Genomic DNA, 21,064 nt, shown 5'->3' on the forward strand with positions numbered 1-21,064 from the left:
CATTGTGGTTTCGGATAAAATAACAGTAGCACAAAAGTAATGGAAATTTTAAAATGTTTGTTTTTCAATTTATTCATTCATGTTTGACTATTTTGTTGTGTTAAGAACCTCACAAACAAAATATTTTTCCTGGCATAGACGAAACATAATAGGTTTAAGGCATAAAACACACTGTAATAAATCCTATTAAAACTCATGATTGGAGAATATTAGAAATTCAAAACACATCTCTTTTCTTCTGTTCCTTTTCAGAACATGGATCACCCGCATACCTAGAAATTATGAAGCACATAGTGGTTATGATGATTTTTCTAAACATCAACTACGGTAAGCACTTCCGTTATATTATTCATTGCCGCTTCCGCAATTAGAGATTTTCTTTTCATTACACCCTGTGTTTTTGTCAGAAAAAAATGCATCATCAATTCTACTGTAAGTAATCCAATTACAAAGCAAGATTGATGATACTATTTTCTGCGTCAACGGTGCCGGGGGTTATGTGTGGAACGAAAAAGCCATAATCAATTTCAAAAGGAAATCTGATGTTTCTCATTCCTACCCTCGCTCGCTCCGTTTTCCGCACGAAATATGTTCCCACTACTTCCTTCTTCCCGCCAAACGGAGCAGCTGAACCGGAAAATGTAATTAATTTCGGATCAATCGTTTTCCATTTTCCACTCGTCTATTCTCGTTTAAAGGCATTACCTCCACCTCGCAGACAGTCGACATCGACGAGCCACACACGTACACACCACCGAAGCACTACTTCCAGACGTCGTCCTTCGACGAGGCCGACCTGGACGATGACGTCGTGAAAAACCCACTGGACCGGGGGCCCTACTTTGACATCTCGGCGTCGAGAAATGTGACGGCGCTGGTCGGCAACACGGCCTATCTCAACTGCCGGGTGCGGAATCTTGGCAACCGAACGGTAAGTGCTCCGGCTCATTAGGGATTCCGTTGATTGATTGTGAAGATAAGATTCTCTCCAGGGGTGGGGGCGTACAATGTTTTGTTCCTTTTTTCTGCGTCTCCCTCACAATAGGGGAGTCGAACGAATGAAGGTGTTTTGTACACTCCCACTTGCTGTGCCTTGCCACCATGCACCGTATATACACGTGTAGCCAATTTGCCGAGCTGATTTTTTATCGCTTTCGCTCCTCGAGGCAAAATGAATAGAACCAACGAGCCTCGTTGTATTGAAAGATTCTCTGGAGAAGCGAATCTCCCAATTCACCGGCCGGTCGCAAGTCATCCTGAGTGAAAAATAAGTGACGTCTGTGAATAAGTTGTGACTCTCAGGATTGCTTGGGAGGAAAATTCTTTTGGTTCTTTTGAATAGCGTAACGTAGTCGTCTGCTAGGTTATCATCGCCCATAAGATAACTAATATGGGATCATGGGAGACGAAACATTTTGAGAGCAGACATTGACCCAGCCGCCGGCGGCGTCTGACCTAGTAAATCAGAATAAATAATAAATATAAAATGTTACTCTAGTACGCCGGAGTTTTTTGTTGTGCTTTGGGCTGCATGAAAATATATAATTCCCAGAACGATGCATACTTCCGAAACGGAAGTTTCGTATCATGTTTATTTTTAAAGAATTATTGCAGCATTTTTATTTTTTAAGTTTGAATTTTTCAGCTATTGTATTTTAGGGAATAAAAATGTAATGAGCGAACTAAAGAAATCATTCGTACACAATCATTTTGTTAATCATTTCCTAGTAAACGGGGATAAAAAGTCATTTTATATCATCTGTAGAACCAATTAAACACCATTTAGGTGATTCAGAATATTTGATGAAATTTGAAAGGATAACAAAATTTATTTTTTAAAGTAAACACACACACAACAAAATATAACGTTGTTTGATGTGTAATATATAATTAAAACTTTCAAAGCTTGAACTTCAAAAGTTCAAATATAAATGAATAAATGATAAGCGATTGTTACAAGCTAGGAAATTACTGCAGAGTCTGTGCGGATTCGAAACTTTTCAGGTTAATCTGACAGCTGACAGAACAGTGCCTGCAAATTGTGCAGATTTTCTTAGAAAACTAGGGTTCAACTCCGAGATCTTATCATCTATCGTTTATGCACCATTTTTCCTTCAACTGAAACATCCGGAAAATGTTGCAGTTTGATTCACTTTATGGGCTGGTGGAATCATTGCTTCGTTTTTCTTCAAAAATAATTCTCGTCAATACGTAACAGTTAATGATTACCACTACAAAGTCATGAACACCACAACTTCTTTATACCATAACTGAGAACTTTTAATGAAATTTCAGCAAGACGGTGTAGACGATTTATTTACAAAAATGTTTCACGAACGAAAATGTTTTAAGGCAGCGTACGGTTCAGTCAAACGAAAGGAGCTGTGGCAGCTAATACTACAATATGATTTTCCGACGAGACTGGTTAAGCTGACTCATGCGACGCTGGGTGAGTCAAAATCAATCGTCGGCATGGCGGTTGGACTAAAACAAGGGGATGCCGCTCACCAACATGCTATGCAACATTGCCTTGGAAGGTGCAACACGAAGAGCGAACGTGGAAAGGAACGGAGCTATGATCACGGTATTTCATATGCTTCTCGGTCGATATCATCGACCGAGCAGATAATGTCGATATCATCGGAATCAACTGTAAAGCAATAGAGGCGTTTTTAATTGGAAGCCAGAATGAAGTACATGGTTGCTGGCAGGAATCGGGAGGGAAAAAACCGTTGATACAGAGGTGAAGCTGAAGGGGAAACAATGTGAAGTAGTGGAAAATTTCCATTTCCAAATTTCCTCGCAGCAACTGATGGCACTGCGGAGAGGTATTCCTTGTTTTATTTCTCCTCATTTCAGATACCATTTTAGTCCGTCCCATTTTTCAAGTTTTGCCATTTTACTACTTACCTAGATGAACCTTTTCAACGATTGTTGCTCTGGTCTATAGTGAGAGGTAAGTCGTCATTGTCATTGAAAAGCTATCGAAATTATCAAATCGGAAAAGGCACATTAGGCTTGCTCATTTGTCCATTGAAGCATAAACATAAGCATAGGATATCCCTAGCCCGCCCAGTTAGTTTCGGGGTACGATGCTGGCCTAACAAACCAGTTGTCGTATGTTCGAATCTCGGCTGGGAAGTGCTGCTATAGAGTCAGTAGGATCATTGCACTAGCCCCGTAATTGTCCTTTACTCTAATAACCGGCTGCGAAGTCTGTCGATAAAGAAGGGTTAAGTTCTCAACAGGACGTTTATACCCATGGTTATACCATATTGTACTAGTTGAGCCCGAATCGACTCGGAAAAAGTAATTGTCTGTCAAGAAAACTGCGGATACATGCCATTTGCCAGTGTTTATTTGTTTATTTGTTGGTGTAAAAATCATCGGACATCTTGTGGTCTTGCCAGTGTTTGCGAAGATGTTTGATCTTTGTATTAGTTCTTTGAGCTTTATATTGAATTAACTTGCATCACGGCAAGCGAAGATCTTACGATTACAGTAATATAGCTCTAAGATGTTGTACATAAGAGTCTTGGCCTAAAACGGAAACAAATAGTTTTTATGATCGCATTGGGTTTTATTTAACTGAATAAACACATTACCTCCAGTGTGCTAATTCTATAGGGGCGTAAAATAACTCTTTTGTGTGAGTGGCTCTCAACCATCCGTTTTCTGCCGCGAACCAATTCAAATGAGCAGCACGTTAATACTGCGACGAGCAATCGAATCGAGCATTCGAATCAAGCAGTAGAGTCAAGTAGTTGAGTCGAGCAATCGAATCGAACAGTCAAATCGAGCAGTCGTCAAGTAGTTGAATCAAGCTGTTCAGTCAAGCAATCCTAGTAGTAGCGCTGTCCAGTGGAGCATTTGAGACGAGCTGTCAAGTAGAGCAGTTAAATCGAGTAATCTAGTCGAGCAGTTGGATCGTGCAGATGGCTCGAATAGCAAGTCGAGCAGTTGAGTCGAGCAGTTGAGTCGAGCAGCCGATTAGAATAATCGAATCGAGCCGTTGAGTAGAGTAGTTTAGTCGAACAGTTGAATCGAGCAGTTGAGTCAAGTAGTCCTGTCGAGCATTTGATTCGAGTAGTTTAGTGAAGCAGTTGAATCGAGCAGTCCAGTCGAGCAACTGAGTCTAGCAGTCGGGTCGAGTGGTTAAGTCGAGCAGTAGAATCAAGCTGTTCAGTCAAGCACTTCACCCGAGCGATTGAGTCGAGCTGTCAAGTCGAGCAGTTGAATCGAGCAGTCGGGTTGAGTAGTAAGTCGAGCAGTTGAGTTGAGCAGTCAAGTCAAGCAGTTCAGTCAAGCAGTTGAGCCGAGCAGTCCGTTCGAACAGTTGAATCGAACAGTCGAATCGAGCAGTTGAGTCGAAGAGTCAAGTCGAGTAGCCAAGTCGAGCAGTTAAAGCAAGCTGTGAACTGCTTGATTGAAAAGCAGTCAAGTCGATCTGTCCAATCGAACAGTTGAATCTAGCAGTTGACTCAAACAGTCCAGTCTAGCAGTTCAATTGAGCAGTCCAGTCGAGCAATCAAATCGAGCGTCTAGTCGACCAGTCCAGTCGAGCAGTCCAGTCGACCAGTTGAGCAATCGAACAGTCGACCAGTGAGAACAGAACCCATTCCTACGAAAGCATGACGACTTGTCAGAGGCCTGTTTTTAGTTAGCGATAAGCCTCTTTTGACGTCCCGTCAGAGACCTGGTTATGGCTACAGACAAGCCTCTTATATACAGGGTGTTTGGTAACCTAGTGCAGATATTTCAGGGGGTGATAGAGGATCATATTTGACGAAAAAATCCTTTTACGCATATGGGCAAATCTCAATCGTTACAGAGTTATTGAACATTTTTAGTTTTCGGTTGAACCTGAAACCTGCTCGAACTCATACATCACGCATAGCATGCTACATCAACGCGTGCGATGGACACGGTTAAACGCAGATGGAAAACAGTTTCGAAACTGATTTCTCGGGTCTCTCTGGGACGTTTCTTAAAATGTATTCTCCGGAAGGATTCGCCTTTGTTATGGCTTCGCTAATTGTGAGCAACGGCAGCCCAGCAGGAGTATGGTTGTAGATTTTCTGATCGTCGGCTACCTAATGCAAGTAAGTGAACAAATATCCAGAAGTGTTCGTTTTGTTGCACAATGATTTTAATTCAGGGACGTCTATGACAACGAACCGGGCGTCGCTTCCGAGAAGGAACGTTGTTTTCAACGAGGCTTCGAGAGAAACCTCAACCTCGTCAGCAAGTGGCGTCAGCGATTGACCATAAAATTTTGCGGATTGGGAAAATGATTTCAAGACAAATACAAGGCAAATTGCCGCACAGTCTCTTGTCACCATGGAGGTGTAGAACGTGTAGAAACGAGTAAAAGTGCACCCTTTCCATACTATAGGCTCAAGAGCTGCTGCCAGCGAATAAACCTAAGCGGCTTGAGTTTTGCAAGGTTAAACAAGCAAAAGTGGAGGCGAACCCTCAATTTATGAAAAACATTGTTGTTGTTTTTCATGCGCGTCAGCCTGTGTTCATCGCACGCGGTAATCTAGTGTGCTATGTGTGATGTATGAATGCTTACAGTTTTCAGATACTAATTCAATACCTAATACGATACGTTTGAAATGAAATCGCAACAAAACTAAAAGAAATAGGAGTTTTACGCCAAAGAACGAATTGGAGAACGGTACCAGAGCTTTAACTTGGCAGTCAGTATTATCACACATTTTTAGGAGAAATTCAATAAAAACGTCTTGAGAAACACCAATTTTGAGTAAAAAATCAGCTTTCGAATGAAAGTAACACAATTGAGCTAGCTAGCATAGTTTTTGTACCAGAGCTAATTTAAGACAAACTGAACCGAAAACTTAAAATGATCAATAACTCTGTAACAATTGAGATTTGACCATATGTGTAGAAGGATTTTTTTTAGTTAATTGTGATTCTCTATCAGCCCCTGAAATATCTGCATTAAGCTACCTAACACCCTGTATAGATAGATACTTGTTGCTACGAAAGACCAGGGAAAGCCGTCAAAAGCTACGCGCGGTTTCGCTTCTGGGTTTTAAAATAAGACATTGAAATTGGATTTCAAACTTCAAATTGCTCTTGATACTAGACGTAAATTTAATCTTAAAACTGGACATTGAATTGAATTTGAAATTAGACCTGAAATCAGAGATAAAATTGAAACTGAATTGGACATGAACGAACAGGGATATAAGATTGGACTTGAGACCGGTGATAAAATTGGACTCAAATCGAACTTGAAATTGGTTTTAAAGTGGGACAGTGAAACTGGACATCAATAGGACTCCAAATTGTACTTGAAGCTTGACTTGGATGTGCCTTTTAAATCAGACATTAAGTTGCAATTGAAGTTAGTTATGCGATTGGAGATGAAATTGGAACAAAACAAGACTTGTATTGTACTTTATACTTAAAATGGAATATTGAAAATGCACTTCAAATTGCAAATTAGACTTGAATTTACCCCTAAAATCGGACATTAAATTACAAATGAAATTAATTCTGAAAACGGAGGTGAAATGGGAATTAACTTAGATACAAAATCGAACTTTAAATGGGAAATTAAGTTGCGCTTGAAATTGGACCTGAAATAGGCGGTAAAATTGGAACTAAACTCGACTTGAAATAGGACTCAAAATGGGACACAGAAATTGCACTTTAAATAGCATTTGGCCCTGAAAGCAAATATAATTTGCACTTGATACAGTCATCTCAGTATTATGGGCCACCCAGTATTATGGGCCAGTCTTTACATTACGTTAGTTTTATACGTAGCAAACTAATATTTAACCATCGTGTATGAGTTCAACAGACAGAAGCAACATTCCGTTGCATGCTTGACAGCAATACACTTAGTTCCTTAGTTTTCCGATAGTTGGCAGTTGGCTCAAATCGACTGTCGATTAGTTGTTATTTTTGCGGCAGTTATAAAAAGTCGGTCGTGAATTATAAGCTGAATAGCGGCATAAATTTGTGTGTCTGAATGCTAAATGGATGAAAATCGAGGGAATAGGTATGTATTCATTGATTTACGGCGAAACCACCTAAAATTCGTTTTCCGCTTTAATGTACGAAGTTAAATAATGGCCCATAATACTGACAGCAAAATTCACTTTTGTTAGTATTATGGGTCAAACATATAGATCAACAGGGTTCGCTGCTTTTGACTAAAATTGTAATTTGTTTTCAGTAAAACGAAAAAGCGTGCTAAGAAAATCAATATACAGAATTCGAAACACTATGATACAAAATGTATTGCATCACGCTCTTGATCAAGCAAGACAAGCCGAGAAAGTTCGGGAAGTTGCAAGGGATCACAGTCTACCGTACAGTACAGTTCTGCGTTATTTTCGGTTGTGGGCCAATGCTCCCCAATTCCTCAGACACCGTATACTCTCCGCCAGATCCAGCTTGTCTAACCATCTTGCTCACTGCGCCTCTGATCGTTGTGTTCCTACCGGATTTGAGGCAAACATCATCTTTGCAGGGTAGTTGTCCGGCATTCTTGCAACATGCCTTGCCTATCGTATCCGTTCAGCCTTAGTCGCCTTTTGTATACTTGGTTCGCCATAGAGACCATCACCTTGACGAAGCCCTCTGTGTGATTCGAATGAACTTGACAATGAAATCCAAACACAGCACTGAGTACCATCCATCGTAGATTGAATCTCGTCAGTAAATCTAATCTGAACTCACTCAGACAGTTGCTGAGTACATTACAAGATACAACAAGATCCCTAAATCGCGAGTACTGTCACACACACCCACAACCACCCACACATAGACACATCCACCCACACCTAGACACGTCCACCCACACATAGACACGTCCACCCACACATAGCCACGTCCACCCACACATAGCCACATCCACCCACACATAGCCACATCCACCCACACATACACACACACACCCACACATACACACACACACACACACACACACACACACACACACACACACACACACACACACACACACACACACACACACACACACACACACACACACACACACACACACACACACACACACACACACACACACACACACACACACACACACACACACACACACACACACACACACACACACACACACACACACACACACACACACACACACACACACACACACACACACACACACACACACACACACACACACACACACACACACACACACACACACACACACACACACACACACACACACACACACACACACACAACATCAAATTATAATATATTTTTAGTCAATTAAGTTATAAATAAACTGTAAATTATTTAGATCTGTGTTTCTACCATTAATTTTGTAGCATCATCATACTTAACTGACCCATACATGGCTGTATTAGATCTGAAATCGGTGATGAAATTAGGTCTCAAATCGGAGATGGAATTGGAACTAAATTAGACTTGAAATTGGACTTAAAATGTAACATTAAATTACACTTGAACCTGAAATACGTGGTAAAATGGGAACTAAATTGAACATGAAGTCGGACTTAAGATGAGACACTAAATTGCACTTGAAATTTGACCTAAAATCTGTGGTAAAATTGGAACTAAATAAGACTTAAAATTGTACGTAAAAATTGACACTGAAATTACACATTTAAATTGCATTGGCCCTAAACTCGGACATTAATTTGCACTTGGAATTGGATCTGAAATTAGAGGTGAAATTCGAACTAAACTAAGGCTTGTTCGCGACAAAATATGGACACCCCTAAGCAGATACAGCTTCGGCAACACATTAACAATGAGTGAAATATTTTGCAGAGTGGTAGACGTATGTCTGTTCTTTCTGAAAATATAACACTTGTTTATATTACAAGCGCTCAGCGTAAAATGGCGTCGAAAGAAGAGCAGGAGCGAAAAGCAATAGTGCGCGGTTGCAATGAAAATCCGGATCTCTCGTTAAGAAAACTTGCCAAAAAGCTTGGATTTCCTCCAAGCACTGTTCACAGTGTTTTAAAATCGTTCGATACTCGCTTGACAACAGCTAGGAAGAAGGGAAGTGGAACAAAAGCGGATCTGAGGAACCACCACAAGGGTGCGAAGGTAAAACAAATATTATGGAGGAGACCAGATCTTTCTGTACGTACCATTGCTCGTAAAATAAAATGTCGCCAACATTCGTTCACACTTCTAAGCAACGACAAGACATAAAGTATTTCAACGTGAGGACTGTGCCAAACCGTAATGATTAGCAAAATACGACGGCCAAAACACGCGCTCGTAAGCTTTATAGCGAATATTTAACGAAGTTTCCATGCGTTCCATGACGTTCCATTCCATGGACGAAGAAACTTTAAACAGCTTCCTGATATGTATATTTAAATTTATATTTATATTGGAAAGACTACCGTTTTTAATGCCTAACCTCATTATAAAGGTCAAGTCAACAAACATGAGGCTAAGTTTATACATTCTTTTTTAGATTTGAATCCCTCACACAACTTATAACGGTCTAAATGCAAGATAATCACAGCCATTTTTACTTATTTGTACTTCCCCTTCCCCTTTACTTCTGATTTACTTATATCAAAAAACATGTACGACAAGTTTGCTGAAGAACAATCAAGGCGTTCCGGAGTTATGACTGAACTCTATATACCTAAATATGTTAAAATCCCACATATTCAAAGTTGATTTATTTTGGATAGAAAAAAATCCCCTCTCCAAGTTTTTGATATTATGCACAGAACATTACGTTGTTTTAAACACAATCAACCGATTTTAATTCTGCTTGCATCTTTCTAAAATACTTACATTTGAAAACGGCCTATTTTTAACACAAAATTTAATATAAGTGTAGAAGAAAAGTAGATGGCTAGTTTCTTTTTCCACCAAAAGTTGCGTCTTATTGAGCCCCAAAAATCATCTAAAGAAGTGTTTTACGAGAAATAAATTACGAGCAAAATAAAAAAGTTATGGAGTAAAATTGTAAAATAGCAGAGTCACCCTGACTTAATTCAGGAAAATCGCCCTAATATGGAAATGGTTTGAGATAGAGGGATTCCGTCTTCCACAATATTACTCAAAATACTTCTAGCAATAAAATTGCTGAAGCGAATATCACTCTATCTTGTTTCGTTTCGTAGATAATTTCTGGATCTTGGTTAATTTAAGCGTCACCCTAAAATAGCCTATGCCAAAAAAGCGGCATCCTAAATTAAGATTTTGTTGCTAACACGTAAATAGTCTAAAATCAACGACTACTGAGTAAACAATTTATTTCACCTAATAATTTGGCTTTCTGGACTACAGTGCATTGATAGATTTTGTGGAAAAAGACACAAAATTTTCGCCGCAGCATTTGAAGGACGGATTTTGAAGGTTGGAATTTTATTTGAGTTTAACAAACGTTGTATCACTTTGATAAACGCTTAACATGAAACCAATCGAAAGCGTAATGAAATTCATACAATTTAATTTTACGTGACGTTTGATGTTCGAGCAGCGCACGAGCGCAACCGTATAAAAACCTATTCAGATCATGACTAGTTGCAACGTTTGTGAAGTATTCACGCTCAACCGATTATAGCGTCACAATTAGCGTCAAATTCCCGGATCATATCAGTTCATAGCCGTCAATAAATCACGCCCGGAGAACGAATTAATCTCATTTACCCCATCTATTGTAAACCAGGGCCGTTTTTTATTAATCCATTTTCTCTCGCTTCCCTTCCTTCTCGTTCTTTCTTTCCATGCACAGGTATCGTGGATCCGGCACCGGGACCTGCACCTGCTCACAGTCGGCAAGGCCACCTACACTTCCGACCAGAGGTACCAGAGTGTACATAATCCCGCCCTGGACGATTGGTCCCTGAAGGTAAGTCCGAGCCCGGGTGGGCTGTTTATGATAATCTAAAATCAAATTACGAAACTTTTCCCACGCTTTTCCCGCGCACCACGTAACCCTGTTACCGTTACCGTTACCACCGTCCGCCTACCCTCAGACGGTAGCGGTAAACAAAAGCCGGGTGCGGAAGCCATTAGAATGTCGGTGTCGGTGATTGAGTGAATGTTTAGTTAATCATATTATCATGGTGTCACGGCAGCCAGGGGGAGGGGATGACTTTTACGTTTGTCATCGGGCTCGGACGTGTGTGGGTAGCCACTGTAAAGATGTAATCAACACGACCGAACTGATATGTCGTTTCCCGGGTGCCAAAATGTTGATCATAAAAATTAACTGTTAACCGTTCGCTGTTGAGCTGAATGCTGACGTTCTAGGAGAAAATGATGAAACAAGCAGATTGCTTTTGTGATTATCAGTTGTAATTAACGTTGTTATTGGATTTGTTTTTTAATGAGAAATTTGTTAATGCAGCAATAGAATAGCTTTACCTGTTATTATCGATGACCTACTTTACTAGTAAATGTAGATGATGGAAAAAGTATCTAGTAGATTACAGTGATGAGAAATTCAAAATGCAATAAAGTAAATGAGCCTGCAGCGTGATATAACATATAAGTTGAAAAGAGAGTTCAACATGAAATGCATTCCGGCATTTGCTGGATGAGATTGTATTTGATCATAAAAAAATGCAGCAGCATTTGAAAAATGAAAAGCACTGTGGAGAAAAAATATCAACATTGATGGGCAGGTTGAACCATTCACTCCAACGAGCATCAGTAACTCACGTGTTTTCGAACCCAGAAAACGTCGTTTCACTGGTGGTTTATTCTTAGCTCGTAGCGCTGCAATTGGTGCCATTAAAATCTTGATTGGAAAGCACAAAACTGCACAATCGTTCTACAAGCTTTGAGCAAACAATTTGTCACTGTTGGATCGAATGTCACTGGCAGAACGTACAAAGCTGTCGGGTTAGGATCAAGATCATGATAGGACAACAAAGCCCGCCGCGCGTTTTATCGCTAGTAGCTCTACTTGTGCTGGATGAGAAATGTGTTGTCGAGATTAACGATTTGATTCCGATTCAAACACTGGAGCCGGTTCTACTGTGGCCAGTTTGAGCCACAATCCAGACATTTATGTGTTCCATCTCACGGTTGATTGCACCCGAATAGACGGTTTGAAAAGCAATAAATCTTGTCAGAAGAATTTTAACGGAATAGTGCAATCCTTGCATTGCAGAGTTTGGGTCAAATTTTAAAGTATGGTTGAGCAAAAATTAATATTGAAGTTATTTGGTAATTAACTAACTAAAGAGAGCACCATTATCATTTATTATACTGCAAATTGCTTACTGACTATCATATAACTGCCTTCCAATTTATTTTACGACTTTATTATGAACGAGCGGGTTAAGGAATTTCATTTCCAACAGCGCGAAGCATATATTCGTTAAGGCAGCATGATACGACTGGTGTCATTATCAGAAAATTATTATCCCGCTCCCTTATTGGGGTCGCATTCCGCAGGAAAAATCGCTTAGCACTATCGAGGATCCAATCAACCCGACATTCCATTTCATTTCGGTTCGGTCAGAAATGCGGCAAATCGACATCGACGTCGCCGCCGCAGAGCAAAAGCGTGTCACATCCAAACGGTCTTCTCCCCGACCGATGGTAATTGCTTTGCATTCCCCTGCCTGCCTGCCTGCCTGGCCAGCCTTCCACCCTTCAAACTAACCCACCCAATTGAGTGTTTTCAATTGTCAAATTAGACTTCCTCGGGTTTGCGCTCGGATTAGTTTCGAGTGATTTGAGCGGCGATGATTCCATGCATCCAGCAACGACAGCGACAGTTGCGTTTCTATGCCTACATCCGCTGAACCGATGGAAATTTCATTATGAATTGCAAATACGTCCTGTGGCTTCACACTCATTGTCCCTGATATCTATCTGTGTTTTTTTACTTTTTTCATTTTTCAAATATTTCTGTAGAATACAAATTCAATTTAAAACAGTTTGCATGGTTGATTGGTAGCCCAGAAAGAGCCAATAATATTTCATGCATCAGCAAACGACCTCTAATAATTGAATTTATGATTCAAAACCTGACTTTTATGAGTAACAAGCATATTTGTGGAATTTTTCAACTTAATTGAATTTAGTATAACTGCAATTGCAATAGTAACTAAACTGATTTTCAATCCATATTGTTTTAATAGGAGAAGAAACTTATAAAAACTTAAACAACAATAAAACGTTTACAGTCCTTCCGAATATTTCCAACCCGTGAAACTCACCAATCAATCTTCGCTCAACGCGGCGGCCCTTGCCCGACCCGTAACATTTTTCTAATCAAACGAACCTCTTGACCGACAAAGCGCTTCGAGATGGAAAAGAATTAGGGGAAAAGTGTATAATGTGCCCCCCCTAAGAATAAATGGATATATCTCCGTTATACTTCCCCAAATTAACGTTACAACTACGTGTATATGTTGGTACTTAAGCTGACAACCAATTGCAATTGTTTATTTCATTTAGTATTGTGGAATAAACATGCTAGGAATTATTTAATAAAAGCACCTAAATGTTGTGTTTCTCGTCTGCGCGGGGTAAAATGCCCCACCTGCGGTATAATATGCCCAATGCGGTAATTTGAGTATTTCTACCAATGACAGACCAACTCTATTTTGTAGAAAGTAAAACTATTTCCTTTGTTTTGCAAAATATCGTTATTTTATGTAAAATAAACCTAGTTTCGGCCTTCTGGTGCACTTTTTCTTTTCTGCATGGGGCACATTATACGCAGCTGTGGCGTTTTGTACCGGGTAGTTGAATTACCTAGAATTTGGACGTTGGTAATAAATTATTCCCACCACGGTTACTCTACAATACTAATTGAATTAAATAATGGCAATCGACTTCAACTTAGATCTGTTTACATAGTTTTAAAGCCACATTTGCAAGGGGGGCAAATTGCACCACCGCAAGTGGGGCATTTTGGCCTGCTTTTACTTATTTGAAAAAATATTAAATGTTAAAGCAAGTCAAGCGTTTCATACCGTTATTTTTAGCAGGGATGTCATTTTGAAGTTCACTTTACGCAATCGAATCGCAACAACCGGTTATTTACAGATTTTGACAAGAAAATAGCTTATGGAAATGACGCCAAAAGTTACATCGGAAGCTGCTCAAAAACAAATTTATTTTTGTTTTGTTTTTACAGCATGTGACAACTGTCATACTTGCATAGTAGGCTAGTTCCATCAAATACTATGGTTTCTGGGTGGTTTTGCATTTTAATTTCGCTTGTTTAGCGAAAAACGAAGGGGGGGCACATTGGCCACGGGGGGCACGTTATACATAATTCCCCTATGACCGGCGCCGCCCAGAAACGGAACTGTGTAGTACATTTGATAGAACCGGAGCAACCGTTCGCCCCCAACAACAACTCAATTATCTGATTCCGTTTCTTTTCCTTCCTTTTACTATGTTTCTCTTTCTCTCTTTCTCTGTAGGTGCTCTACCCGCAGCCACGGGATTCGGGAGTGTACGAGTGTCAGATATCTACAACGCCCCCGGTGGGATACTCCATGACACTGTCCGTTGTCGGTAAGTGGGTTGATGTTTTCGCATCGCATGCCGCTCTAGTTTCATTCCGACCCCATCACCTCACACCCCCTCTTCCTTCACCCGATTCGTATATCCGAAATCCGGTATTTCGGTGCCATTTCCCGCAGGACGCACTCTCGGCAGCCAACCAAAACGAGCCTCCCAGCACGACCGTGCGGAACGGCACGACACGTCGAGGGGTTCAAATTAAGAGACCGAAGGTCAGCACGGCTGTCATTATTTTGATTTTACGCACACAACACAACACAACAGCAGCAGCAGGCGAGAGATTATTTCGAACCGAACCGTATCGGGAATCGTTCCAAGCCTGGGGTGGATCGGAAAATTATTTTGTTTGGATACTTTTTTTTGCGGGTAGCAACCAGAGCGATTAGAATGGCTCTGCTGTTGCAACATTGTGGAAGATGGTTGAGTATGTATTTTTTGCACGTAGCTACAACTGATTACGCTTATTAATTAGTCTCTTATATTTATTATCAGTTCTGATTTTCGGTCGGATGTGAATTAAATATGCCAGAATCATTATTTAACTAATACAAATATTTTCGAACCAGAAGCGCCTCAAACAGAAGTATAGGTATTGTTAATTTAAAAGCATGTTTTAGCAAATAAAAATTGGGCAAGCAAATGATGCTGGATCTGGTTTTGCAGCAATAAATTGAATTACTGCCAAAATCCCCGGGCTGACGGATTGCACCTTGTGAAATTGAAATTTTTTATATTAAATTTAAAAAAAAAGATGGGGCAATATACCGCAGCCGAGGCATGTCAGTGATGGTCTACGCAGATTTGCCAATCGCAGACTTTTATTGAATGAGATGACATTTTCAGCACTAATTTCAAATTATTTTTAAGCGACCCTACTTCCTCGTTACTGTGTGAATATGCTACTTAATAACTGCTTAGATTGTAAAATAATGGTAATTCTCAACAGATTTGTAACTTACGGGCCTAAATAGCCCCTTAGTTATCAATTCCAAAAGGAAGGTTTCTCCATGAATATAGTGAACGGTGCGCCTCCATCGTTTCGTCCATACAAAAATATAAATGGTGACGCATGGTCGTTATTCAACTTGCAGCATCGGGTGCTTGGAAGACTCTACTGGAAGAATACCTTTCATAAAAAATGCCAAAAGTGCATACAAATCATAATCATACGTTCTACAAAACAGCTGTCAGGTTGTAAGGGTGCACTACTTTCTGCCACATTTTTTGGAGAATTGCTAAAGGAAATATTTTTGTCGGTTTGTAAAGTAAACGTATTATTTGGAGCGTGTTGGGTACTAAGTAATATTTAGATTTTTGCAAATATTAGACTACCTTATTTGTTCTTGATTGTTATACCCACGTAAAACTATTGATTTCGCCAAAGGTATAATGATCTATACCTATAAAACCCGATTTAATCCACCTAGTGGTGAAAGGAACCTTTGTTATACCATCTTATATGTCATTTGACATAGGCATTTTCAGTTAAAATATTATGTTTGATTTGTATTTGAATTTGTAATTTTCATAAAACTGACAGAGTCAAATTATATACGCATCACTTTGAACTAAATTCTTATATAAACTGTTTCTTAGGCTCAGCCGTTCTCAAGTTATTCAGTTATGAAATCCCAAAATTATCTATTGGAGTCAACACATACAAAGTATCCGATAACCGTGTAATCGACTTTCACGGATTTGAACCAAACCTCTCCTTTTTAAAAAAGACCCGTTTTGTCAAACCTTTTTATGTTTTACTTACAGATAAACCTGGAAATCTCGACCAACATGTCAAAAGGTCCAATGTGCAAATGAGAGATTCTCTTTGCGTTTCTTCTCTTATGCTTATTACGGCGGCATAAATAGATTTCAACCCAATTATTCTAAAGGATAAGCTTTCCAATAACACCAGTAACCGTTTCATGCAAAATAGACGCATTCAAGTGCATTTATGCCGCCGTAATAACCGACGGGACGAGTCGCAAAGAGACCTTTTGGAATGCTGCTCGTCAAATATTAGGTTTAGAAAGAAACTATTTTCACGTTTGAGCGTTTTGAGCTGGAAATGATCATTAAGAAATCGACACGTCTTCGGAATTTAATTCAACTGTTTGTTAACGCTGTGCTAGTTATCATCCATATGCATTCTAGCGATAAACAATTTTCAGAGTGTATTTTAAGCTATAAATTACTTTATAGAATATAGGAAAGCAATGAAAACATCGTATACCGAATTTTTGAGCAGATCTGATTTTAAAGTGGCTGTTAGCTTCGGGGTACAATGCTAGCCTAACAAGCCAGTCATTGTATGTTCGAATCTCGACTGATCGGTGTCGCTACAGAGTTAATAGGATCTTTGCCCTAGCCCCGTAATTTTCCTGTACTCTAATAACCGGCTGCGAAGTCTGTCGATAAAGAAGGGTCAAGTTCTGAAGGACGTTTACACCCATGGCTTTGCTTTGCTTGATTTTAAAGTGGTTTCTTCAAACAAATCATTAAATTTCGCAACCAGTAAGAGACAGATAGTTACTATATGCAGCAAAGTTGCTTATTTTAGTGTTCTAGAATTTTTGTGAAGACGCTATTTTTTTGGACGCATGTAAAAAACAAAAATTTGTGTCACCCTATTAGGTGGATTCACGGTCACCCTAAAAGTGTAAGAAAATGTGCTATATTTTATTAATTAACTGCTGCAAAGAAACATCCGTTGAAAAATTACACATTTTTACTATATTATTCTGTTTTAAATGTTTAGTCCAATTAAAGGTTTGGTCATTAAGGTTTTCTTGAATAAATTTCATCAATCATTTTTAAATATCTTTTGACCAGTAGAACCAATCCTTATGAAATTTGGTAAATACATTTGCAGTGTTAAGACCTCTCGTTTAATACTAAAACAATTGAAACTAGATAAATTATCTTGGTTAAAATCGTTACAAAGTATTGTAAATTTTAACGTGTAATTTCAATTACTCTTAACTTTCAAACTAAAAGTCCAATCAAAAAACCATTCAATAGTGATCTATCCGGCTATATTACCTTTCAAATGAGACTAATAGCGCATAAATCGGCTTGGCCATCTCTGAGAAACAGGCGATAATTATTACCTTGTCAAAACACGTTTTTAAGCATAACTTTTAAACTACTTATTTGTTTTCAATAAAACTTCCTGAAATTTTTTATAATTTAGCAAGAGCTTTCATTTGGTACTAAGATCATTGAAATCGGTTGTGTGGTTCCGGAGAAAACCGTGTCACGTAGTTTTCACATTTTTGCTTATAACTTTTAAACGAAACATCGGACCACGAAGAAATTCAATTGCGATATACTAGGCAATAATACCTTTCAAATGAGACTAATAACGCATAAATCGGTTCAGCCATATCCGAGAAACAGGCGATAGAAAATGAGCTGCACACACACACATACACACACACACACACACACACACACACACATACACACACACATACACACACACAGACATTGCTCAGTTCGTTGAGCTCTATCGATTGGTATATGTGACTCGGCCCTCCGGGCCACGGATCAGTTTCGTGTTTTTCGACCAATTTCTAAACCTTTGTTATATACTATAACAAAGGTAAAAAGGATTTCTGTCTGTCTGTCTGTCCGTATGTTCTTTATAGAATCGAAAACTACTGAACCGATCGGCGTGAAAATTTGCATGTAGAGATTTTTGGGGTCAGGTAAGGTTTTAGTGATGGTTAGAGACCCCTCCCTCCACTAAGAGGGGGGCTCCCATACAAATGAAACACAAATTTCTGCATAACTCGAGAACTAATCAAGTAAATGGAACCAAATTTGGCATGTGAAGGTTTCCGAGGGCAAGAATATTTTCCTTGGCAAACTAGGACCCCTCCCCACTTTACGAGGGGGGACGCTCCTGTACCAATGAAATTCAAATTTCCACATAACTCGAGAAGTAATCAAGCAAATGGAACCAAATTTGGCATGTGGGTGTTTTTGGAGACAAACATTTTTTCTATGATGAATTGGGACCCCTCCCCGTTTTAGGAGGGGGGGCTCCTATACAAACGAAATACAAATTTCCTCATAACTCGAGAATTAATCAATCAAATGGAACCAAATTTGGCATGTGGAAGTTTTAGATGGCAGAAATTTTTTCTATGGTGAATTACGACCCCTTCCCCTTTTAAGAGGGGAGCTCCCATACAAATGAAATTCAAATTTCTTTATAACTTGAGAACTAATCAAGCAAATGGAACCAAATTTGGCATGTGGGAGATTTTAGAGTCTTGAATTTATTTTACGATAGTTAGAGACCTCTCACCCCTGTGGTAGGGGGATATGGACTCTCATACAAATAAAACAGAAATTTTTGCGAAACTCAAAAACTAATCGAACTCGAGAAATTCGAGACTCTTCCATAAAACATTAGTCAATACAAGACCACAAAAACTATCTATAGTAACACTAGATCATTCAGGACGAGCCGGTCGCGAGTGTTGCCGGTGACCCGCCGTCGGAAGCGCCGCCCACTGGGGGGCTTACAAAACTCGAGATTGTGACAAAGATCATCCGAGATTCATGATTTATGTACAACACAGGTTAATTTGTGGCAATACGAAGTTTGTCGGGTCAGCTAGTTAAATATAAAATTCACCTAAAAAACGAAATTTTTTTCACTTTGGGGGTCCTTAAAGTGATCTTCAAAATGGCCTACATTTCTCTGCTCAACACCACTTGTTCTATATTCAATCCTAAGGCTTTGGTCTAAATTTCAGCCAAATCGGTCAACATTTGCAAATTTGAGACCATTTTGAAGAGCTGTAGATTTTTTTTTTTGCTTTTCATATATCACCCGCCTAATCTTACAACTGAGCATCTTATAAACGATTTCTATCTAGGTATTTAGTTGTAAGATTAAGCGGACACTATTAGAAAGTATATACTACAGTATCCTGAAATCCGCCTTTTAATCCGACGATCCTAGGGCCAAACCAACATCAACAACAGGAACGGCTACTGGAGGACGTCTAGGGTCCCGGCGGCATCCCTAGCTTCGACAACGATCGCTGGATGACAACGAGAGTTCTAACGGAGCCCGCTGATTTGAAAACAGCCGCTGCAAGACGCTAATGGCCCTGGCGGCAGTCCCTTCTTTATCAACGAACCGGGAGAGTACCGGTGATGGTCCCAATCCCAAGTGTGACTATCGACAGTTAAAGACTTTGAGAGTTCCAGCAGCGCTTCGTAGCATAGGAACGGTTGCTGGAGAGTCTAGGCGGAACAACCTGCTTCAAAGACGTCCGCTGGAGGTGGCCGAGGGTCTCAGAGGCGATCACTACTTCAATGACGTCTGATCAAGAACAGCGAGAGTCCTTTTGGTGCTCTTAAATCCATCGACCGACCGCAAAAGAACTTTGAGAGTTCCGGCAGCGTTTCGTAGCATATGATCGACCGCTGGATGGGTGCTAACGAGAGTCCCAGCGGCTCCCCTACTTCGACAACAACCACTGTAGGAGATCAAGAAAACCGGTGGTGTTACAAAAAAAGTGAGACTTTGTCGAAATTCATAAATTCATTGAAGCTTTGGATGGCCAATTTTATTTATATTTTCTTCCGGAACCTTGTTCATTTCATTCTCCAATAGTGTGGTATTTTTTGTGAATTTTATGAATAAAATGTGGCAATACAATTTTCTTTTTGCCACCTTATTTAAAGCGCCACCGGGAGTCTTGACGTTCTCCATCAGCCTCATATCGCTCGTTCAATAGCGATTATACCAGAAAAATGCAGTGCATGTTATACAGCAACCACCCGGGCGATATCACAATAGATCAACAATACTGGTCGCAGTGATGAGTCCATACAGGAAAAAGAAATCAGCCGTTTATCTGCTACGGAGCGCTGCTTGGTCTCCCAAAGTCCTTTAACGGCCTGCCCTTACACCACCGGTACTCTCGTCGTTCTTGAGCAATCTTTGTCAAAGCTGGGGCGCCGCCGCGATCCTCAACGTCCTCGAGCAACCGCTGATGAAGTAGAGGGCACCGTAGGAACTCACAATGTTCTCCAGTAGTCATTTTCGAAGTAGGGGCGCCATCAGTTTTTTTGATCTCCTACAGCGGTCGTTATCGAAGTAAGCGAGCCGCCGGCATTCTAGTTGTCATCCATCCAGCAATCGACCATATGCTACGAAGCGCTACTGGGGCTCTCAAAGTTCTTTTGCGGTCGGTCGATGCTGTTGGGAGCCCCAAAGGAACTATCGCCGTTCTTGACCAGACGTCGTCGTCCTCCAGCAGCCGTTCGTGTTGTTGGTATTGATTAAGCCGTAGGACCCTCGGATCAAAAGGCGAATTTTCAGGATACTGTATATACTTTCTTATATCGCTCGCTCAATCTTACAACTAGGTAGTTAGGTATCTAGATAGGAATCGTGTATAAGATGCTTAGTTATAAAATTAGGCAGGTGATACATGAAAAGCGAAAACATCTACAACTCCTCTATGCTATCGACCAGTTTGTACCCGTAAAAACTAAGCGTGTATCACCTAAACCAGCCTGGACCAAC

General features: G+C 40.0%; 1 protein-coding gene across 1 annotated transcript in view; it reads left to right on the forward strand.

The window, feature by feature from the left end:
- The first annotated feature begins 281 nt into the window (after positions 1-281).
- Positions 282-21,064, forward strand: part of LOC128740614 (SPEG neighbor protein-like) — a 57,303-nt gene continuing 36,520 nt past the window's right edge. The window contains exons 1-4 of the mRNA XM_053836175.1: positions 282-327; positions 699-931; positions 10,748-10,864; positions 14,409-14,502. Coding sequence (XP_053692150.1) covers positions 282-327; positions 699-931; positions 10,748-10,864; positions 14,409-14,502 — 490 coding nt within the window. The remainder of the gene's footprint in view (positions 328-698; positions 932-10,747; positions 10,865-14,408; positions 14,503-21,064) is intronic.

This window comes from Sabethes cyaneus, chromosome 3 (genome assembly GCF_943734655.1).
Source record: "Sabethes cyaneus chromosome 3, idSabCyanKW18_F2, whole genome shotgun sequence".
In the NCBI taxonomy this organism is placed as follows: Eukaryota; Metazoa; Arthropoda; class Insecta; order Diptera; family Culicidae; genus Sabethes; species Sabethes cyaneus.